Source organism: Pseudorasbora parva, chromosome 3 (assembly GCF_024679245.1).
Source record: "Pseudorasbora parva isolate DD20220531a chromosome 3, ASM2467924v1, whole genome shotgun sequence".
NCBI classification, from domain to species: domain Eukaryota; kingdom Metazoa; phylum Chordata; class Actinopteri; order Cypriniformes; family Gobionidae; genus Pseudorasbora; species Pseudorasbora parva.
Genome location: NC_090174.1, coordinates 11,021,763 through 11,046,614, shown reverse-complemented (window position 1 = coordinate 11,046,614; position 24,852 = coordinate 11,021,763). Strand labels below are relative to the sequence as shown.

The 24,852-nt window shown below is 38.8% G+C and overlaps 1 protein-coding gene and 1 long non-coding RNA gene across 2 annotated transcripts; one reads left to right on the top strand and one right to left on the bottom strand.

Moving 5' to 3' along the window:
• Positions 1 to 3,082: 3,082 nt before the first annotated feature.
• LOC137071742 (serine/threonine-protein kinase pim-2-like) lies at positions 3,083 to 7,227 on the top strand. Its single transcript, XM_067439939.1, has 7 exons — positions 3,083 to 3,209; positions 3,285 to 3,379; positions 3,503 to 3,553; positions 3,656 to 4,034; positions 4,179 to 4,355; positions 6,909 to 6,997; positions 7,108 to 7,227. The coding sequence occupies exons 2-7, from the start codon at positions 3,317 to 3,319 to the stop codon at positions 7,117 to 7,119; spliced, it is 771 nt and encodes a 256-aa protein (XP_067296040.1). The 5' UTR covers positions 3,083 to 3,209; positions 3,285 to 3,316; the 3' UTR covers positions 7,120 to 7,227.
• Positions 7,228 to 21,810: 14,583 nt separating this feature from the next.
• On the bottom strand, positions 21,811 to 23,340 carry LOC137071741 (uncharacterized). Its single transcript, XR_010904481.1, has 3 exons — positions 23,273 to 23,340; positions 23,085 to 23,190; positions 21,811 to 22,829 (listed from the first exon to the last, which is right to left on the bottom strand). It is a non-coding gene; the product is annotated as an uncharacterized lncRNA (long non-coding RNA).
• Between the last annotated feature and the right edge of the window lie 1,512 nt (positions 23,341 to 24,852).

Genomic DNA, 24,852 nt, shown 5'->3' with positions numbered 1-24,852 from the left:
AGTTTTATACAGCCTTTTACAGCGGATGCCATTGAAATGGTAAGTTATACCATACCTCATAGCCTCACTTTCAAACCTGGAAATTTTCCATTTTCCAGATGTTCAAACCTGTCATGGTGCTGCTCTGAGTAAGGTCTATACTCCAAGTGTAGACATGTAAGAAATTGATTGATTAATATAACAGAACTTGAGATCACGTTCATTGAATGACTGTAAATTGAAAACTCTTTGCACACTATCTAGGCAATATAAAAAAAAAATATTATTAATTTTATTATTAATAGGCCTATGATATTTAGAATTTGAATATAACAATATAACTTTTATTTTCCATTCATGACAATATTTATGTATCGAAATCAGGCTCATATAAATGTCAGGAAAACATGATTCCTGGCTGCATGTCAATATCCATGGATTGATGGATCTTTGTTAAGTTGTAAGGAACACTATATAGAGTCCAAAACTTTTAGTTTAAGCTGATAACAGTTTTTTCCCAAATCAAAATCCATTTATGCAGCAGTCCCACTGAGTCCCGAAGATCGATGCATACCCTCTATTGTAAGCTAACGCGTTTCTGCTAAGGAAACATTCGCAGTACCTCAACTTTAACAAATTTCAACGAAAAGGTAGGAAACCCTTTTAACATTGACTGTACTAACCTGATCATCACCGTATCCTCTTGTGTAAGGCGTTGCTCAGTCGGCTTGTGTTAACACAGAACCTCAGTGCGCAAGCGAACCCCTTCACAACCATGACTTTTTTTTCTTCTTTTTTTTACCATGACTTACATAGTGTAAGATTTAAATTCAAGATGTAATATTCCACTTGACCAGAGCTGTCACCAAATGCATTTTGACACATTTTGAATGATTATTTAACAAACTTGAATAAAGAAATACTTAAAATAAATTATAAACAAAATAAAACCAAAATTATTCTGAACGTAAATGCTAAACTTTTTTTTTTTATAATAGTGGTCTATGAATTTGCTTTTAGATTTGATAATGTAGGCTACATTCATTTGGATTTGTAGTGTAAAATATTGTTTTAATGTGGAAAGCTATGCGAGACCCTCGAGGCAAGATGTCTTAAGTAGAAACATTTCCTAAATATACCTAAGAAATATAAATTGAAGCAATTAAAGAAGCCTTTTCTCAGCTGTGAGCATGTCACGCGCATTCGAAAAATGCGCCTCGAGAATGCGATGGCGTCATAAAGAAGCAGAACGTTGAACAAAGTCGCGCGAGTGAAACCAGCTAACTTTACCGTCAGTTTTCTCAGTCTTCTTCTCATTGCTTATTCTCTGCAGTTTATATGATAGAGTTACCCAAGTGGACAACTGTTATCATGGCACTGAAGAGAAAGCGTAGTTCTAGCGTTGAGGTGAACGAGTACGACTACCATCAGAGCACATCCTCAACATCCATCCCCGATGCGGCGGAAAACCATCAGCCCGTTAGTGCTGGCGAGGAAAACGAGATGCCAATGAGGAAGATGAGAAGGACGGATAGTTTTGTGAAGCTGAACTACTGTGACTGGAGTGGCAGCTCAGACCAGATTACTAGAGCTGAGGGTAAATCAAATGACCATTGGAGAATATCATTGAAATATCATTACCATAAGTTACAAATCCATCACAAATTAAATCAAAATACAACTGAAGTTTGATCAAGCCAGTGATCAGATTTGGCATTAATATTTAAACAATTATTGTTTAAAAATCTATGAAATTTGAAAAAATTAAAACATTTTAATAGAAAAATCAACGTTTAATAATCATTAGGCTATTATTTATTTGAAACATGCTTTTGTTTGGTATTCTGCTTTAGATTCTCTACAGGACAGTGCCTGTGCTCATCATGGTCCTCGTGATCCTCTATCCAGTGGTCTTGAAGTCTTTCCTCCTCCAGATCAGCAGGGTCAAGCCCCTTCAGCAGTTTTCCTTAAATGGTTTAAGGTATTGACCATAATAAGCTACAAATTATTATGAATGTTAATATTTGGAAGATTTTGACACATTTTTTTGCATCTGTTTATGTTCTTTGTTTCTTGTGATATGGGAAGAAATCAAGGTCAAATCTCTTCTGTGTGTTCTATGTGTGTATATCATCAGTCTGTTAGTGAGGAAAGTGATAGTCAGGAGAGACAGTGGAGGAAGTACAGCTCTGTAGAGCTGCGCTCTCTTCACTGGAACAGCAGCTCAGGTCAGGGTCAGACCACTGCAGACATTAGTGAGAGACACGCTGAGGGTAAATCCAATGACCAGTTGTTTTCTCTTTATTAGAGCTCTGTACATCATAAAATCTACATAATTTTCAGCTAGATATGAGTATCCATTAATGGAAACCTAGTGTCATTGATTAGAATGTGACATTTGATCAAAAATCAGTTAAAGGTTAGATCAAGGCCATGATCAGATTTTTATTCCAGGACATGTCATATATCTTTAAACACAGATGAAACCAAGCGGACGTCTTTTACCATTGGCCGAAAAAGAAAACAAAGTTCTCAAAGTGCTCAGGTGTGCAACTCCAATCAGAGCACGACCTCTACATCCAGCACCGATGTGGCTGAAAACCATCAGCCTGCCAGTGATGGTGAGGAAAATGAGATGCCAGTGAGAAAGATGAGGAGGATGGATAGTTTTGAGAAGCTGCCGTCTCTTCACTGGAACTGGAGCGGCAGCTCAGACCAAGATGACACTGCGATATGTGAGAGACACACTGAGGGTAAATAATATGACCATTTCAAAATGTGTTGGCTAACTGTTTTCTGTTTACTAGAGCATCGTAATGATCAGGTTTAAATCAGTATCCATCAGTGGGAACTAAATTAATTTATTTCTGTTCCATGGGATTAAGTGCCATGAAGTGGTCATGTTACAAAGTCATGATCAGATTTTTTTTTCAAGGACATGTCTTATATATTAACAGATAAAACATCAAAGAACATTTATTTTTTTAAACATTCCTGAAGAATCACCATGATGACTATGACTATGCAGTGTTTAATTATTATTTGTCTGATATTCCCCGCTTTAGATCAAAATTCTCTACAGGACAGTGCCTGTGCTCTAGAGGATCATGGTCCTCAGGACTCTCTATCCAGTGGTCTTGAAGTCCTTCCTCCTGCAGATCAGCGGGTTGAAACCCTTCCAGTCAGTCCAGCAACAGGTCACAACAACAGAGTGGACAGGACAACGGAGGGTGAGTTTATGGCCATAACCTCAAACATTACACTCACTTCTCTCCAATCATCTAAAATGATTCATCTTTTAACAGGCAACATTTTGAGCCGGTATGAAATCGGCAGAATGCTTGGTGAAGGATCATACGGCTCAGTTTTTGAGGGAAAACGCTTGGAGGATGGCCTTGAGGTATTGTCATTTCCTTACAATATTAGCAAACAAATAGTTTTGTCTCACTATATCCAGCTGAAGTCCTTTTTAGTGTATATTTTTCACTATTTACTGCACTTGACATTTTTTTGGGTTGATCAGGTAGCTGTGAAAATTGCCAGAAAGCCAAAGAACATGAAATACATCTACACTGTAAGTATGCTACACTCGCTACGCTATTTTCCCATGATCTTCAATTTAAAACGTTTTAGACATAACGATAACACCGTCATATAACAATGATCTTTCCTTCAGCCTGGTCATCCCGCACCGCTCCCATTAGAGGTCGGCTTGTTAATCCTTGTTAATGATGGCCCCAAAGTTCCAGAGATCATTGAGCTGCTGGACTGGCAGGACCAGCCTGACCAGTATATCATGGTCTTGGAGCGTCCCTCACCCTGTAAAGATCTGTGGGATTTTCTCAACTTTCACGATGGCACCCTCAATGAGGACACGGCGCGCTTTATCATGACGCAGACAACAATGGCTGCTTACATGTGCTGTCGCCGTGGAGTTTTTCACCGGGATATTAAGTTGGAGAACCTGCTGATCAACACAGAAACACATGAGGTCAAACTGATTGACTTCGGATGTGGGGATCTCCTGCGGGAATCTGGCTATGAAAAATTCAGTGGTATGTATCACGAATCAGACCTGTAGTTTGGGAATTAAGTTCTTGTGACAAGTTAAATTGGTATCATAACATCTCAGCATTGTTTAAAATGAAATAACATCAGTCATTGGTGTTTCAAGCTTCAGACAAATCTCTTTCCTACAGGCACTCTAGACTACCGCCCACCTGAGTACCACACAGAGGGAAAGTATCACGGGAAACCAGCTACTGTGTGGTCTCTAGGAGTGCTCTTATTCCTGTTGGTGTGTGGACGCTACCCAGAACCCAGAGACAGACGGATGATTGATGACAACAGCTGGTCTATGCCTGGCTTGTCAAACGGTAAGAAGCCACACATCACAACAAAGAAGACCAAAATCATACAAAACAAATTGAGGAAAGAGTAACACCTGAGCCAAGTGGCTTTATAAAAGATAGATAATGAATCAGTAAATCGTGTGGTGTTGAATTTGGGTACTGGTAAGGACAGTAATGGACACTGGCTCACCACATTGGGACACTGATGCAGCGACGTGACAACGTCCTCATTGTAAAACATTAAAGCTGATATCTTTCTGACATTACTTGTAAAGTTATTTAAAGTACATTAGGATAAATAAATTGCTTGTTACATATACATGCAAACTTTTAGCCCTAAATAAATGATAAATGTTAGCTAGTTTGTGTTCATGGGGAACGTTGTATATACTTTCAAAAATATATTTTTTGTCTGTCTATTAAAAGTCTAGGCAATCAAAAATGTATTCTGAAGAGATCACTTTATATGATAAAGCTTTGAAGCTTTTTCTCATATATAAACATTGATCAATTACTATTAAAATTATCTCACAAATATTTGCTAACTCAATTTATTTTTTACAACGGGGTAATTGTGTTGCAATAGCTTACACACAGCATAAGGAAGCTTGATTTCTAATGGTAAATTGAATTTAAAAAGATGAAACGGTAATAAAATAAAAACAAATAAACAGATTACAAACAATAGCACGAATAAATACAATAGAATAAAAGATACAAATGAAATAGACTGCTTTATTTTTTCAGGTAGGTCTGACATTCAGGTAAGAAACTTATAAAGATTTAAAAAAAATTTTTTTATAAAAAAATAAATTTAAAATAAAATTGGATAATGTTCTTTGTAAAAAATTAAATAGCCTACAGATGAAACCATTAGAGTTACACAAGTTGATCAGTCAAGAGCAGTGTGATCGTTTGTCTTTTTGTAGTTTGAATAACAAATAACTGCTATCCCTTTAAGACCAAACGCACACATGGATCCTAAACACTGTTCCTGTTACTCATTCCTCATGAACTGTTTACGTTAATACTCTTCAAGATGTGGACTGAGAATTTTTTAATGTATTTGACCAATAATAATCTGGAAAAGAAGCAAATGTTTGCACATGTATGTCAGAGGCGGCTTTATTACGGTATGCGTGTGCTTCAGATTTGAGCGCGAAATCTGCGGGGATTAGTAAAATTATGTGCAATCCCGCGCAAAATTCAGACGGATCTCACATACACACTAACACGCTGTCATGAGGAAAAATCCATCAGAACGCGCGTTCGCCGTGCTCAGAGGGTTAACTGGGCTGAATGAGAATATGCAGGGGCGTGTCAACTCGGTGCTAGACGGAGAGGAGTGCAGCTAAACTGAGTATCGTATCGTTTCAGATATTTCAGTATCAATACACATCAAAACAAGGATATTTTTGACAACACTAGTTCACACTTGTAGTTTGGTCCGGACAAAAAAAACAAAAACAAAACATATAATCCTGGTCCACCTAGCGTTCACACTGGCATTTTTAACAGCGACCCTAAAGTTACCGAACCAAAGGCATAGGGAGACGGTCACAACCTGATTGGTTGGCTTATATGACGAAGGAGCTTGCTTACCGAACATTCAAAACAATGCTGTGTGCTGGATTTTATGCGTGTACATATGGCATTGTTTTTACTAGCTGAGAACTCATGAAGAGCTCATAAAATGTTTGAAACATTCAAAACAGCACCCGGATTTTCTCCGTTGTATGCAGAAAAGAGACGGCCGTCTTTTATTAAAAAGAGACAGCAGTTCCGTCGACTGTACCGACTAATGGGCAGCACAGGTCCTTTGATGAGAAGAACCAGGTGTGCTTTTTGTGCGTTTTTTCTAGTATGGCAGCGTTCACATATGTTCAAATGAACCGCACTAAACGAGCAATCGCACCAGGGTTCACTTTAATCGAACCAAACATGACAAGTGTGAACGCACCCTAGAAGTGAAATAAATCGAACACTTTAGAGCCAGCAAGTACTTCCAGAAATCAGTTGGGCACTATGGAAACCAAAACTTGCGCGCTTGGAACCGATGATCGGAATCGAAAACAGATTTTCTAAACGATTCCAATGGCATTGTTATTTTTTTAAACGGTTCCAAGTTAGAACCGGTTCTCAATGCCCAACCCTATTCATGACTTGTCTGACGATGTGTGTTTAAGCTGAAATATAATAAAATAATAGTTTCTATAAATAAAAACCTTTAACATGTCATTATCGGATGTTATGTGTAGTGAGTTAGCTCACATGATTTAACAGACCGTTTTTTTTTATATTTGCGGTGCATTGTGGGACTTTTGTGGGAGAGCAAAGGTTCCAGTTCTCTGGAAGCATTCTGTGATTGAAACAGCCCTTAAAATGGCCGAATCCCTGATTAGTGCCTTGACTACTGAACTAGGGAGCTGATTGAGACTCACCCAATGTGGATAAAACAGGAATTTCTCCTTATTTTCTGACCACAGAATAGAATAGTCGGATCTTACTGCTTAATACAAATATAGCAGGTGTAAATTTTACAGTAATAATTGGAATCTCTTCCATCGTTCTGCACAGAATGCTGCCATCTGATTCGATCCCTCCTGCAGGAAAGCCCAAGACAACGGATTGATTTGAGGGAAATCCTTCATCATGAATGGTTTAAGGTACTGAGTTTAAGATCAGCTACAAATGATTTGAAATATATATTCACTTTTCATTTGAAAGATTCTAATTGTAATGTATGTAGACTATAAGCTTGTAGTGTGTTTTTCAGGACACAGAATAAGACATGAAGAGGATTGTCAGAGCTGCATGTCATGTCAGAATTCCTCTCTTGGTCGCCCCTGAAGTTCCTGTGAAACCTGCTCTGGATGTCACAGTTCCTGTCTTTGGCTGCTTCTTCCCTCAGCTTAGCATCTAGCAGGCTGATATGAGTGGTCCCACAATACTTTAGCAACTTTGTAGCCCTGGCTCCTCGTGTTGAGGCAGTAACATTTGCATCTAGCAGTATTTGGTGACCACACACATGTAAATGCAATTTAGATGGTGTAGATTGAGGGCGAAGTTAATTTTGATAACTTATTTTTATTTAACTTTTGACTGAATGTCTGTTTGCTATTGTACAAATTTCTTATTATTTGTATATGGCTGTTAATTGTTCATGAAATATTATTGTTCAATAAATAATATTTTATATAAATAATATTGGCGTACCTGACCTTGAGAAATGGTCTGTGTGTTAATGTTGGGATTTTTTCAGAAGCTTAATATATCTCATAATATTCTCTTTATAATGAACTCTTTTCTACTAATAGCTCTTCATTCTACAGTTCCCAACGCTCTATTTTAGCTTGTATTGATGAACGGATGACCAGTAATTTGTGTTATGTATGTTATGTTTTTCTCTATACTATATTGCCAAAGGAATTGGAAAACCTCTCCAAATTTAATTCAGGTGTTCTAATCAATCAACTTTATTTACATAGCACTTTTACAATGACGATCGCTTCAAAGCAGCTTCAGTGTTAAACAGGACAATACTGCAACAATTTTATTACAGTCGTTCTGGAGTAGATGCCATACAGAGACCATTTCACTTTTATTATAAAAGTGTACACATTGAGTGAAATATTTCCTTTCTTAAATGTTTAATTTTGAATAAATCATTAATAAATTTAATATTTACGCACAGAACCACTAGTTTCCGATTAGTAATGGCTGTCTGTGCTTTTTTCCCTTTTTTATTTAGTGCTAATTCAAATAACAGATGCACAAAATATACCCAATATAGTAACACTTTAGAATACTGTTCCAAATAAAGGGTCCTGCACACTGTGCGATTTTTCAAAATGCTTTGCGAATGTCCCTTGTCAGACTGTACGAACATGATCCCCGATGTAAGCTATGTCACACTGTACGATCTCAGTTGGCATTAATGTCAGACTGCACGATAGTGAAGGTGCGCTAAAAACGGACGCGCACGAGAAAACTCGTCCAGAGTTTTATATCATCAATGAATGACGCGTTCGGTGACAGTGAGCTGCATTACACGCGGGACCATACCTGTTAACATTTGGGTATCAAAATCCGGGAGACTTCTGGGGGGGTGGGGGGTAGATGTTTTCAAATCTAAAATTAATAAATACGTTGCTTCGTTTTTTAATTAACTATATTGATATTTTTTTCTGTGATTCATCTTAATTAATTGCCATTAAAACATATATATTTATAATATGTATATTAGCTCCAAATTTATGTAGAAACAACATAAAAAATTGTTTAATGGAACCTTTTTATCTTTTTAGGCCAATATCACTGATAGTAATACAGCTTCTGATGTCTCTATGAAATAATATTTAATTCACACTTAAATGAAATAACACACTAACATTTAGTAAGCTTCAAAAAAATATAACTTTTAATTTAAGTGAATTAAAAAAAGAATATTCACATTTCATTTTTACCAGTGCTAAAGAACTTAACAAGTAGGAAAAATACATGTTATCAGTTTGCACTACATACATTATGAATTATAAATAGATTAATCCTTATTAAAAGGTACTAAAGTTATTTAGTCAAGAGCAGAGCATATTTAGTGAGAAATTAATTTTGTTCTTTACATTGTCATTATAAGTGGTTACTGTCACTTTAAAAGATCTTCCGCTGTCGCACATGATGCGCAGCCTATCTCACACACATCTCATTTTCTCACACCTCTTTAAACTCATTTAAGATGTTATTTAACTTTTTAAGGCTGCTCTTATGAAGAAACTTAACAACTGGTGTATTGGCATAATTGTGTGTGTTATTGTTTGTTAAAGCGCGAAATAGAACTTGAATCTGGGAGTTTTTCATACAGCACATTCTCTGTCTTGTCGCTCTTAAATGTTTTAAAAGCATTTGCATGAATAAACTCGTGATCATATAATGTAAGTCAGGGGATTACAGAAAATAATTATTTAGTGGAGTATTTCTCTCTACCATGGTCTCAACTAATGATGCTTGATTCAACTTCCCGCACCCTGCGCAGATATCAACAGCGCAACTAGGTTCCTAGGTCGAGGCCACAAAGGGTTTGAAATTTGTGCAATGTGTCGATTATATGAATTGCCATTTCATACAAGATCTGGCAACTGAACAACCTTGGAATAACATATTTGTGATTATTCAAAGAACCAGTTTTGGGCCATCCAAATTACGGGAGATTCAGTAGGGGTTCAATCTTCAACTGGCTGGGAGGAGCCGCCACTGGGTGGTCATGTGACCTGTCAGTGGGTGGTGGGAGCTGCCAGTCTCATTCTGGGTGGTCACGTGATCTGCCGGTGGCTGCCAGTCTCAGCCGCTGCTGAGCTATGAGTATAACATGTTCTCTTTCACTCTCGCTGCATGGAAATACAATATTGTAATATCAAAAATATACTCTTGGGAATCTATTATTTTGTATGTTTGATGATTTAGACGGGTTTCTCACTAATAAGGCAGTCAAATGTGCGTGATCATGACTGGGTGCTGACGCTTGACTGGCCACGTCCAACCAGCGGCTGTCGAGTATAACGCGTTCTCTATCACTGAAACTACAATGAAAAACATACTTTTATGATTGTGAATATAACCTTAGGAATCCATTTTTTTGAATGATAGACGTTTTAGACGGGTTTGTCACTAATAAGGCAGTCAAATGAGCGTGATCATGACTGGTGCTTAATGACGCTTGACTGGCCACGTCCAACCAGCCGCTGTCGAGCTACGAGTATAACGCGTTCTCTATCACTGAAACTACAATGAAAAACATACTTTTATTATTGTGAATATAATCTTAGGAATCCATTTTTTTGAATGATAGACGTTTTAGACGGGTTTCTCACTAATAAGGCAGTCAAATGTGCGTGATCATGACTGGGTGCTTAATGACGGCTGACTGGCCACGTCCAACCAGCCGCTGTCGAGTATAACGCGTTCTGTATCACTGAAACTACAATGAAAAACATACTTTTATGATTGTGAATATAATCTTAGTAGTCTATTATTTTGTATGATTGATGATTTAGACTGGTTTCTCACTAATAAGGCAGTCAAATGAGCGTGATCATGACTGGGTGCTTAATGACGCTTGACTGGCCACGTCCAACCAGCCGCTGTCGAGCTACGAGTATAACGCGTTCTCTATCACTGAAACTACAATGAAAAACATACTTTTATTATTGTGAATATAATCTTAGGAATCCATTTTTTTGAATGATAGACGTTTTAGACGGGTTTCTCACTAATAAGGCAGTCAAATGTGCGTGATCATGACTGGGTGCTTAATGACGCTTGACTGGCCACGTCCAACCAGCCGCTGTCGAGCTACGAGTATAACGCGTTCTCTATCACTGAAACTACAATGAAAAACATACTTTTATTATTGTGAATATAATCTTAAGAATCCATTATTGTGAATGATAGACGTTTTAGACGGGTTTCTCACTAATAAGGCAGTCAAATGAGCGTGATCATGACTGGGTGCTTAATGAAGCTTGACTGGCCAACCAGCCGCTGTCGAGCTACGAGTACGCAGCGGTGCCGTTGCCGCGTTCTGTGTGAAAGGCCCATAACGCGTTGACTGCTTTAATAGTGAGAAACCCCTCTCAAATGTTTATTATACAAAAGAACATATTCCTAAGATTATATTCACAATAATAAAATAATGTATTTCATATGAAAGGGCCCCCTTCATATGAGGTTGGGCCCCCTAAACATAGGCTACAGGCCAACCTATAGCGATCCAAAATCATTGTCAGCCCATTAATTATACTACTCAAACAAAAGTTTGAGAATGGTAATGATTTTTAAAAATGCTTTTAAAGAAGTCTCTTCTGCTCACTAATGCTGCATTTATGTTATTAAAATACAAAAAAAGCTATAATATTGTGAAATATTATTCAAATGTAAAATAACTTCTCTAGTATGGGAATATATAATTTATTCCTGTGATCAAAGCTGAGTTTATCATCATTACTCCAGTCTTCTGTTTTACATGATCCTTCACTAATAATTCTCATTTGATGATTCACTGCTCAAGAAGCATTAATGATTATTATCAATGTTGAAAGCAGTTGTGTAGGCCTATAACCTTTTTTTTGTGGATTATTTGATTAATTATTATTATTATTTTTGAGAAAGAACTTAAATAAATGAATTAATGATTTATTCAGCAAGGATGCATTAAAATGATCAAGTGAGATTATAGACATTATTAATGTTGCAAAAGCTTTATATTTAGAAAAAAAGGTGTTCTTTTGAACTTTCTATTCATTAAATTATCCTGAGAAAACTGTTTTCAGCACTGATAATAGTCATGAATGTTTGTTGAATCCTTCAAATCCTCATATTAGAATGATTTCTGAATGATTATGTATCGTTAGACTGGAGTAATGAGGATAAATTCACAGCTGTCACAGCTGTTTAGTTAATTAACTTACACATCTAATCTTGCACTTTGTGACCGTTAACTGAAGCGTTGTGCTGGAATTATTTGACGTTCTACATTCTTTTTATTTTCAGTGGTGAAAAACCTATTGAATAGACTATCTATCGCTGTAGCCTCGGTTTTGATCACCAACGCAGAACAACACCGAACCATGCAGTAGCCTACTAGCCTAAATGGGGGGAGAATTTTTTTTGCCAGAAATGCAGAAATAAGACATATATTTTTTTTTGTTACTCTGGTAGATTTTACATTTACAATTTATATTTAATTACTACTAGTACTGTTACTACTAATAAAAATGATCTCTGGAAGCCCCAAAAGAGCACGGGCCCTTAGAATCGTCACTCCCCGCTACGCCCCTGCTATAATCACAATTGCCCAAATAATGTAATGAAATTTTTAGATTTGTGTTCTAAAAATAATATTTGAATTGCAAAAATATGAAATGTGTGGAAAAAAGTAATTATTCCAGGGCTATATGAAATATAAAACTGCTATGGCACACTTAAATTATTAACTAGCCTTTCAAAAACGGTGGATTATTCGAGAACAAAACTTTGCTGAGAGATCCACTATACTTTGTTTGAATCCATTATATATATATATATATATATATATATGGAAAGAAAGAAAGAAAGAAAGAAAGAAAGAAAGACAACTTTGACCTGTAACATTTTGTTGTGGAAAATAGCATTCATATGATATTGCCTAACTCACAATTTCCTCTTTAATTATACTTTAAAAAACGATTTTTTTCTTCTTCTCGTTATTAGCCTTTTTTTATGAAAATAATTAAACAACAATAAAATATAGCCATTAAAAAAAACTTGCATAGCCTATATAGGCTAACGTTTGTTAAGAAAATGATTAATACAGATGATATAAAATAGTGACCCGCATTTAAAAAGACAAATTAAATATTTGGAAATTCCCCTTTAAAACGAATGTTTCGCTCGACAGCGGCTGGTTGGCCAGTCAAGCGTCATTAAGCACCCAGTCATGATCACGCTCATTTGACTGCCTTATTAGTGAGAAACCCGTCTAAAACGTCTATCATTCACAATAATGGATTCTTAAGATTATATTCACAATAATAAAAGTATGTTTTTCATTGTAGTTTCAGTGATAAAGAACGCGTTATACTCGTAGCTCGACAGCGGCTGGTTGGACGTGGCCAGTCAAGCGTCATTAAGCACCCAGTCATGATCACGCTCATTTGACTGCCTTATTAGTGACAAACCCGTCTAAAACGTCTATCATTCAACAAAATGGATTCCTAAGATTATATTCACGATCATAAAAGTATGTTTTTCATTGTAGTTTCAGTGATAGAGAACGCGTTACTCGTAGCTCGACAGCGGCTGGTTGGACGTGGCCAGTCAAGCGTCAGCACCCAGTCATGATCACGCACATTTGACTGCCTTATTAGTGAGAAAACCGTCTAAAACGTCTATCATTCACAATAATGGATTCCTAAGATTATATTCACAATCATAAAAGTATGTTTTTCATTGTAGTTTCAGTGATAGAGAACGCGTTATACTCGACAGCGGCTGGTTGGACGTGGCCAGTCAAGCGTCAGCACCCAGTCATGATCACGCACATTTGATTGCCTTATTAGTGAGAAACCCGTCTAAAACGTCTATCATTCAACAAAATGGATTCCTAAGATTATATTCACGATCATAAAAGTATGTTTTTCATTGTAGTTTCAGTGATAGAGAACGCGTTACTCGTAGCTCGACAGCGGCTGGTTGGACGTGGCCAGTCAAGCGTCAGCACCCAGTCATGATCACGCACATTTGACTGCCTTATTAGTGAGAAAACCGTCTAAAACGTCTATCATTCACAATAATGGATTCCTAAGACTATATTCACAATAATAAAAGTATGTTTTTCATTGTAGTTTCAGTGATAAAGAACGCGTTATACTCGACAGCGGCTGGTTGGACGTGGCCAGTCAAGCGTCATTAAGCACCCAGTCATGATCACGCTCATTTGACTGCCTTATTAGTGAGAAACCCGTCTAAAACGTCTATCATTCACAATAATGGATTCTTAAGATTATATTCACAATAATAAAAGTATGTTTTTCATTGTAGTTTCAGTGATAAAGAACGCGTTATACTCGTAGCTCGACAGCGGCTGGTTGGACGTGGCCAGTCAAGCGTCATTAAGCACCCAGTCATGATCACGCTCATTTGACTGCCTTATTAGTGACAAACCCGTCTAAAACGTCTATCATTCAACAAAATGGATTCCTAAGATTATATTCACGATCATAAAAGTATGTTTTTCATTGTAGTTTCAGTGATAGAGAACGCGTTACTCGTAGCTCGACAGCGGCTGGTTGGACGTGGCCAGTCAAGCGTCAGCACCCAGTCATGATCACGCACATTTGACTGCCTTATTAGTGAGAAAACCGTCTAAAACGTCTATCATTCACAATAATGGATTCCTAAGATTATATTCACAATCATAAAAGTATGTTTTTCATTGTAGTTTCAGTGATAGAGAACGCGTTATACTCGACAGCGGCTGGTTGGACGTGGCCAGTCAAGCGTCATTAAGCACCCAGTCATGATCACGCTCATTTGACTGCCTTATTAGTGACAAACCCGTCTAAAACGTCTATCATTCAACAAAATGGATTCCTAAGATTATATTCACGATCATAAAAGTATGTTTTTCATTGTAGTTTCAGTGATAGAGAACGCGTTACTCGTAGCTCGACAGCGGCTGGTTGGACGTGGCCAGTCAAGCGTCAGCACCCAGTCATGATCACGCACATTTGACTGCCTTATTAGTGAGAAAACCGTCTAAAACGTCTATCATTCACAATAATGGATTCCTAAGATTATATTCACAATCATAAAAGTATGTTTTTCATTGTAGTTTCAGTGATAGAGAACGCGTTATACTCGACAGCGGCTGGTTGGACGTGGCCAGTCAAGCGTCAGCACCCAGTCATGATCACGCACATTTGACTGCCTTATTAGTGAGAAACCCGTCTAAAACGTCTATCATTCAACAAAATGGATTCCTAAGATTATATTCACGATCATAAAAGTATGTTTTTCATTGTAGTTTCAGTGATAGAGAACGCGTTACTCGTAGCTCGACAGCGGCTGGTTGGACGTGGCCAGTCAAGCGTCAGCACCCAGTCATGATCACGCACATTTGACTGCCTTATTAGTGAGAAAACCGTCTAAAACGTCTATCATTCACAATAATGGATTCCTAAGACTATATTCACAATAATAAAAGTATGTTTTTCATTGTAGTTTCAGTGATAAAGAACGCGTTATACTCGACAGCGGCTGGTTGGACGTGGCCAGTCAAGCGTCATTAAGCACCCAGTCATGATCACGCTCATTTGACTGCCTTATTAGTGAGAAACCCGTCTAAAACGTCTATCATTCACAATAATGGATTCTTAAGATTATATTCACAATAATAAAAGTATGTTTTTCATTGTAGTTTCAGTGATAAAGAACGCGTTATACTCGTAGCTCGACAGCGGCTGGTTGGACGTGGCCATGTCAAGCGTCATTAAGCACCCAGTCATGATCACGCTCATTTGACTGCCTTATTAGTGACAAACCCGTCTAAAACGTCTATCATTCAACAAAATGGATTCCTAAGATTATATTCACGATCATAAAAGTATGTTTTTCATTGTAGTTTCAGTGATAAAGAACGCGTTATACTCGACAGCGGCTGGTTGGACGTGGCCAGTCAAGCGTCATTAAGCACCCAGTCATGATCACGCTCATTTGACTGCCTTATTAGTGAGAAACCCGTCTAAAACGTCTATCATTCACAATAATGGATTCCTAAGATTATATTCACGATCATAAAAGTATGTTTTTCATTGTAGTTTCAGTGATAGAGAACGCGTTATACTCGTAGCTCGACAGCCGCTGGTTGGACGTGGCCAGTCAAGCGTCAGCACCCAGTCATGATCACGCACATTTGACTGCCTTATTAGTGACAAACCATTCTAAATTTATCAATCATACAAAATAATAGATTCCTAAGAGTATATTTATGATATTAAAATATTGTATTTCCATGCAGCGAGAGTGAAAGAGAACATTTTATACTCATAGCTCAGCAGCGGCTGAGACTGGCAGCCACCAGCCCGCCCACCGGCAGATCACGTGACCACCCAGAATGAGACTGGCAGCTCCCACCACCCACTGACAGGTCACATGACCACCCAGTGGCGGCTCCTCCCAGCCAGTTGAAGATTGAACCCCTTCTCGGAGATTTCCGGGAGAAATTACAAAACGGAAGGGGGGTGGGAGATGGGTGTGAAATACGGGAGACTCCCGGCAAAAGCGGGAGTGTTGACAGGTATGCACGGGACTGAAATGCTGGCTACAAAGAAATCTCTAGCTCTCGTTTTGGTCATAGTCTGTCTTGAAAAGTGGAGATATTTGACTGTCTTCGTAGGAGAAGTCACACTGCAGGATCGTGTGCCAAATCTTCTGACACTGCCAGAATTTCGTCTGAGGTAAAATTTGATCGCAGCGGTCATTAATCGGCTGCCGGTGAACATGTCAAACTAACGACCAAAGACGTCAGACTTTAGCCTAGGATCAGAGGAATCTTTTAGGATTTGCTAGATTTGTCTCAGACAGCCAAATCGTGGCCAAAATCACAGTGTGCACCCGGCTTAAGTTGGAATGTCCTCTGAAGGGTTAAGCCTAGTTCAGACGGCACGATTTTCAAACTCGTCGTGTCACTGCTCTTTTCACACTGCATGACTATCTGGGGTATCATTCAGTCACTGCTGTGTTCACACTGCACGATGGTTTGACGACAGGAGTTCACACTGCATGACTGAACAAGAGGAAGAATCGCCGACAACTCTCTTTCTCCGGTGAGCAAACTATGTTTCCCAACTACACGTGCGATGTGACAAGTAAACAAGTGCGTCAGACCGGAGTTCCCGCACTAGACTTGGAATTGTTATTAAAATGAAAAACTGCAGAAAATTGTCTACAAATCATCTGTGTGCTGATGATTGAAAAAAGATTATGGCGGAGGAACTTGTTGGAGAGACAGAGGGAGCAAGGATTGTGTTCTGCAAAGAGAGTTTGAGGTAAATAAATTATTTTGCAATGTGCTGCTGCTTCCGCTGGACGGGCAAATGTTTGGGCTTTGTTTCTGTTTGATAGAATTGTAAATATATCTATTAAAATACTGATAATCTGTCTATAACTCCTCTCTAAACCTCCCGCTGCCCTGTATCTCGCCCTCTCATTGGCTGTCGGTCATCACAGATGTAATTTTCAGGCAAAACCAAGCCTGCAGCACCCCTCTCAGAAATTGAAGCTTTCGGTGACCGGTCCCATTATAGGTGCCCCTCTGTTTTCTAATGGACGTGAGGCAAACTAAACAATACAATTACACTTCAAATATTTTCCCCGCAGAGTTAGTTTGTGTTAGGGCTGGGCGATATGACGAAATATATCGTCTGGACAATAGTAAATGTCGATCGTTTTACATAAGGCTCTATCGTTTACGCCACGATAAGGCGTTTATGGCAGAATTTTACCTCACGCCACGGCATGCCCATGCACGCTGCAATACATAAACAAACATGGAGGAAGACGGTAGTAGACGCGGTTCAGACCAGGGTAATTCTCAGAGTAATTATGCCAGAATAGTGGCATAAGCGCTCAAAACAAACTTCAGACACATTCGCTGCAACGGGCTTTTACGCGTGGCACACCATAGCCATATATTGAAATATTTTAATGGCAGGTGTAGGGATGGCGAAAACTAAACATTTTCTTGACCGACCACCGAGCCTCATTAGCCGGTTAAAACCGGTTAACCGATTAGTTTAAAATATGCTGCTATGCGCTATTTGAAATAACAGCCGCGAGCCGCGCTCCCTCTGTCTTTCTCTCGCTCTCTCACTCACACACACACACGCGCACGCACACTGTCCTAGCGCTGCCGCCTCCCTTCCACTCACGTCACTTTTTTAAAATCCCCCACAGCGCGAAACACGAGTCCCGCAAACGCGCCGCAAAGGAGCTTGTTTGTAATCAGAGGACAAATGGCTCCTTAGTTTTGAAATGGTTTGGGTACAAGGTGATCGCGTTGAAAATAAAGGCGTTTGTCCAGCGTTAGAAGCTCATTTGAATCATTGCCGCAGCTCATTTAAGAAAATGACAGCTCCGAAGTGACGCCGCTTTAGTTCGAGGTAGTGCTAACAATAATAAAGAAAGACGATCAACACCTTATGTGTTACCACTGAAATGAAGATGCAATATATTTCCAAATGTAAGCCCATCTTAAGCGAGATGCACGCTTCATACTGCCGTCTGCTCTGGCTCTAACCTCGAGTGTTTACTTTTTGCAAACCTTGTGAGCGCGCAAACCCAAACGCTGTGACCTCGCGCCAAATGTTTTTATTGGTTTATTAAGTACAAACAGGCGAGTTATGAAAAATTGAGTGCGAGGGATATGTTCAATCACACAAAAAGATTTTGGAATGAGACGGCCAACTGTAGTAGCGTTTAGTCCACTGTCTATAATAGCCTAATTTAGAGATCACTTTTTTATTTATTTTAACTGACAACTTTGATCGGTTAACGTTGATACGGTCAGCCATCGGTCAAACGCGGTCATTGGTTAACATCCCTAGGCAGGTGTTAACTTTACCAACAGTCTTGCTTTAAAAAAAGGTTCTAAATAAAATAAAAATGTAGTCCATACTACCTTTATTTATGTTTTGTATATCATTTCAAACTGCATTTCCACATTGCAATTTTGCATAGACTATTCATAAACTGAATTAACAGAAAAATTGCTATATCGTTATGTATATCGTTATCGGGATATCAAATGAGCTATATAGGGATATGAAATTTTGGCCATATCGCCCAGCCCTAGTTTGTGTCATTGAAGGCTGTTACCATTTCATTTCAAGAGCTATAAAAACAGGGTGTGTGACGTCATGATAAACAGTTGAGATTGACGTCTTCTCTGAGTGAAGTTTACATTTACATTTATGCATTTGGCAGACGCTTTTATCCAAAGCGACTTACATTTCATTCAAGGTACACATTTTACATTTTTGTCAATTCTTGCTTTCCCTGGGAATCAAACCCATGACCTTGGCGTTGCTAGCGCCATGCTCTACTCATTGAGCTACAGGAAAGATTTCTGTTGTCACTGAGGCACTAACTGACCTTTTTTGGGGGGGTTTTGGGAGCAGATTGTAGCTTTGTAATTTCTACATTTCCATGACTGTTTATTTCACACCAATATAATTAATTGTTCTGCATCTGCATATGGGGCGGCAGTGGCTCAGTGGTTCATGTAGGTTGTCTACAAACCGAAAGGTTGGTGGTTCAATCCCCGGTTCCACCTGACCAAGTGTCGAAGTGTCCATGAGCAAGACACCTAACCCCAGCTGCTCCCGACGAGCTGGATGGCGCCTTACATGGCTGACATCGCCGTCGGTGTATGAATGGGTGAATGTGAGGCAAAAATGTAAAGCGCTTTGGATAAAAGCGCTATATAAATGCAGTCCATTTACCATTTACCATCTGTGAGAGTGTGGGCGGGCTTTTGATATCGCAGCTGTACTTCCTGCTCTCTACTGCGCAACTCCGTTCCCAAAATCACTACTGCGCAGACTCCGGTCCCAAGATGTCAGCGCCGTGCAGGCCGCCTGAAAGCTTCAACTCGGCCAAGTGGAAACAGATGATGTCGCATCGTCCATATTTTTTTACAGTCTATGGCCAGAACACATTTCACACAACAGGAGTTTCAATCGCCAACAGGTCCAGATATTTAGCATGCCAAATAGCATGCCAAATAATATAATACGTCGGTGACTCGTCAGCGATTTACTCTGATCACGTCTTTGATCATTCACACTGCGTGATAGTCATTTGCGTGCACGATCATTTGCCTATGATCTCGGGCATTTGTCGGCTATTTTGCAAAACATGTCGGCAGGTCAAAATCAGGCAGTGTGAACTAGGCTTAACTGAACTGATTTTGTGAAAAAGAACACGTGGGGACCGTGATCCAGTCACAGTGATTCAGTAGCTGGCTTTGGGAGTGGCCTCGTAGGGCAGCGAAGCATTTAATTGTTGTCTTTCATCCCCATGAGACAAATTCATTTTCTGTCTTATCTGTCTAGAAAGTACCAAATTCAAAAATAATTTCACGTCTACTACATTAACGACCCAGTTTAAATACAGATTCATCTTCCTAGCGCTGAAGTACCCTTTAAAGTTGTATACCAGCAGCTGTGTTTACCCACTGTATGCTACAGACGGCAATAACTTAACCTTTTTAAAATGTTTTTTTTTTTTATATATAAACCTTGCGTCCACGACTATGGAAAGTAAAATTGTTGCCATCAGTAAGTTTTTGGCACTTATAAATGTTTACATTATGACTCAACTGGAAACAGCTGTTCTGTATCGATTCCCTGAAGTGCAGTCTATCTCGTCAGATTAGCTGCTGCCTCTGAAGGAGCCCCTCCAATTGTCCCAGACTTTCGAAAGTAAGTGCAGAACTGGCAATGATAGTTTTAGCTCCTATACAAGATCAGCATACCCCTTCAGAACCTCTTTTCTGTCTTTTAAATAAAATGAAAAACTCGTCTTCACTGAAGGATGAAGTGTCCATGTTTTCTCAGCTGTTGCCGCAAATGTTTTGAAACGTTGGAGCTCTGAAACGTTGCAGATTCGTGTCACGGCTGATGTGAATGCTTTTGACACAACATTTGCTTATTCGCTTCACTTTTTCGCTACACGTCCTGTGTGAAAGGGCCTTTACTCACATAAGTGTGTTGCACCATTCCTGTTGGATCCAATATAGAAGGCACAGCATTGTTTATGTCTGCAAATCCAGATTGACCTGAAACTTGTTTACAAACGATTCCACAGTGAAATGAAGCGAACACGCGTACAACATCTTCCCCTCGTGAGCTGGAACTTCATTAAAAATAAATGAACTACCACACATTCCTAATATTAGGATCCGAAGGAAGCTTATGCAGCGACTGCGTTCTTCCACAACCAAGAATAGCGGCATGTTTATTGCTGCTGGCTAGCATGATCCGAACAACTCCACAATTAAGTGGCTGGGGCTACTGAATTAGACGTGCTTATAGAGTGCCGAAGTTATGACGTCACTTTGTAGGCGGGCGCGCCCTTCAAAATGTCACGTCAAGAGAGAGAGAACAGCAGAACAAAAGGAATATTACGAGATTCATCGGCCTGCCGACGGGCTTCCGTTTTTGAGAAAACAATGCAATACTATTACTTTTTTTTTTTTAAAACACGTTTTACTCACAAGTGTTGCAACATTCTTCCTGTTGGATCCAATATAGTAGAATAGCATTGTGACTGAGATTTGTTTGCAAACAATCCTGCGGTGATTTAAGTGAACACCATGTCTTTCCCACGCACGTGAACTGGAACTTCATTAAAAATAAAGTTCAACCACACATTCTTAACGTTAGGATCCAAAGGAAGCTTATGCAGCGACTGTGTTCTTCCACAACCAGGGATAGCGCAGTGTCTTGCTATAATCTTCAGCTTGTTTATTGCTGCTGCTTGCGTGATCCCATGAGTCTGTGGGTGAGGCTACTGAACTTCACAAGCTTATTCTCTAGAGGTGTGTGTTTCGTCGCGCACTGACGTCAGTAGAAGCAAACACTAGTTTTCTGGGCCTGGTGTCTATAAAAGCTTTTCTTTGACTAACAAGGAGGTTTTCAGCTCTGAAACTTGCAGGATAATCTAATATTACCATGACTTTTTATATCAAAAGCTCAACAGAAAGTTGATTTCTCAATTCATCACCCCTTTAAACTCTATGGGTTTTTGAATTGGTGGTTAACAAAAGCCTCTAAATATTTTCACATTTTGATCTATGATATAAAACTAATACACTAGTTATAACCTGGTTGTAATTTTTTTTTAAAAACTTTATTGTGTCTTCAAAACGGTGGTTGCTAAAAGGAATACATCCTTTGACCGGAACCAGGGACGTCACTAGGATTGGAAGACAGGGGGGGCTTAGCCCGAGGGTATTTGTAACGCGTTTGCAAAATCTTGTATTTTGCTTGTTCACTCTAGCTAGTTTTCCATAGCAAACCAAAATATCCCCTTTTCTTTACCTCAAGAAAACGTATCTAAAGGTAAGTGTAACCAATAGCGCTATTAGTGAGCCGTAGCTACTGTTTTCTTTATGTATCTGTGTCAGGATACACAGTAATGAACCAGAATACTAGGTTCGCTACAGAGGGCAAGAAATAAGGTAAAATCACATCAACACAGAAACCAGGAAAATGACTAAAAAAATAGTAAAACAAGACATTTATAACCACCAAAGAAAGTGTCTTTCCCTTTAAGAAATGTATGTTTGAGCTCCTTTGTGGTTATTTTATCTAATTATATATTTTTGTTGACTTTGGTATTTAAATAGTCTTTTTAATAATAATAATAATGTGATTTATTTAAATCATTGGGGTTTAGTTTGTTTAAATTCTATTTTAGTTGGATGTCTCTTTCTAACTTCTATTATTTTGGAGCTTGGTTTCCTATTACCTTGGCTGAATTAGAACCCTTTACTCACAAAAGAAAATACAATTTCAATAAACAGATTGCTTCGAGAAAAATAGGTTTAACTGAAAATAAAACTTAACAGTAATTCACTGTAGATGAACAGTTCTCAGTCCGTGAAATGTAAAGGGAAATAGTAAATAAAAAAAGATTCCAAGTGATAAATCAAATGAATGCAAAATCTCTTGGTGTACTCGTAGTGCAAATGTCTTGCAGTGTAACGTTCCACAGTGTAACAATAAGTTCAGTGCAATGTTGGGGCAATTGACAAATACCAATAAAGCTGAACTGATTCCACTTGTAACAGCAGAGAAGGCACAGATCACTTGATGAATCTCAGAAGTTCTTCTGATCTCTTTCAGGGTTCTAAGGTGGGTGGCCTGATCTCAGGGTGACAATCACATCTTATTCCGGGCTCTCAAAAAAAACACAAAAAAAAACATCATAGGCAAATAATGACATTTAAACCCAACACATCGTTCATACACCAACTCAACTGGGTGTAAAATACTCAATATCAATAAATACCTAACAAATCATTTACATAAATGATAATTTTCTCATCCACACAATAAATAAATATAAACTCGCATAAAACACTTCAAAGGGTTAATGTAACTCATTAGCACTTCATTTTAGAGAATCAAACATTATATTATTTTTGAAACTCACCAAATCCAGGGGGGTTTCAAAACAGAAATAAACCAAAATGTCACTACAGGCCTAGCAATCGGCTATCATCCACTTGAAAAATAATCAATCATCACGCTAAAATGACCTAAATAACATTTATATAAGTGTTACAACATCACATAACATATTATTTATGCATATTAAACAAGGATGATGTATATATTTGCCTTTTTGTCTACTCCTATTACACCCGCGATCTGCGAAGCGCGTGCTCTTTCTACGATTATTTCGTCTCGTCTAAGTGACGTCATGCACAGTGCCCGTCCTTAAAGGAGGTCACGCTTCAATCAGCTATCAAAATTATTTTGATCATTTTAAATGTTTAATAGCACAGCAGAACAACATTGGTGACATATTTATTCAGCATTTTGAATAGAAATATAGTTATTATATTACCATTTGTATATAATTATCTTTTTTTCTGAACAGCTTAATTCTGACCTGTGTTACATAAGCAGGTAATTAAAAACAACTTACAGTTTGACTCTGCATCACGATTCACGACACTTACCAATCTTCCTTTCACCAATAGCGAGTTCAGACCAAACTAAGTTGCCGATACAGGAGCCGTGCGCACTGTTGTGGTTTACCACAATACCACAATCAGCCGTACGAACACAGCATTTATTCATTATTTTTATTTCAAATTTAAAGGTTTAGGCTACTGAACAAGGCTTAATTGTCATAACTGCAATTCTTTTAACGTCAATACATGTTCATTTTAATGCAAACATTGCACTGTCACTTTAATTCAGCGCATCCAGCACTGCGAAAAAATAGACTTGAAGCAGAAACGATCTCCGCACTGCTCTATACGGTGGAATGTATACTCCTGGAATGTATCGCCGGACCGCAACCGCATGTAGTGTAAAAGCTGTAATCCGTAAACATAGGTACGGGAAAAAAATACACCCTGCAAACGGAGTATGTGTAAAACGAGCGTTAGGCTACTTGGAGCAGTCTTAGGGTGTGTTCACACTTGTCATGTTTGGTTCGATTAAAACGAACCCTGGTGCGGTTGCTCGGTTAGTGCGGTTCATTTGAACATATGTGAACGCTGCCATCCGAACCCTGGTGCGCACCAAACAAGCGGGCCGAGACCGCTAAAAAGATGGGTCTCGGTCCGCTTCCAAACGAACTCTGGTGCGGTTCGATTGATATATGAACGCAACACGGACCAAAGACATGTAAACGGACCCAAAACCGGACGTAATGTCACAAGATGCGACCCATAGTCAGCTGATTTAACGACGCAGAAAGATCGGTGTGTCCAAAATGAGTAACGTTAACGTTAGAGGGCAAACGTGGAGCAACGAGGAAGTGCCTCATCAATATTTTGTCCGACGAGCATGTTTCGAAAATGCTAGAAAAAATGCACAAAAAGCATACCTGGTTATTCTCATCAAAGGACGTGTTGCCCATTATTAGCAGGGACAGACGACAGAATGGCCGTCTCTTTTCTGCACAACGGAGGAAATCCTGCTGCTGTTTTGAATGTTTTGAACATTTTATGAGCTCTTCATGAGTTCTCAGCAGGTAAAAATAATGCCACACGCATAAAATGATCGCGTTTAATCCAGCACACAGCTGTTTTGAATGTTTTGAACATTTCATGAGCTCTTCATGAGTTCTCAGCTGGTAAAAATAATGCCATATGTACACACATAAAATGCCCGCGTGTGTAATCCGCACACAGCTTTGTTTTGCATGTTCGGTAAACGAGCTCCTACGTCATATAAGCCGACCA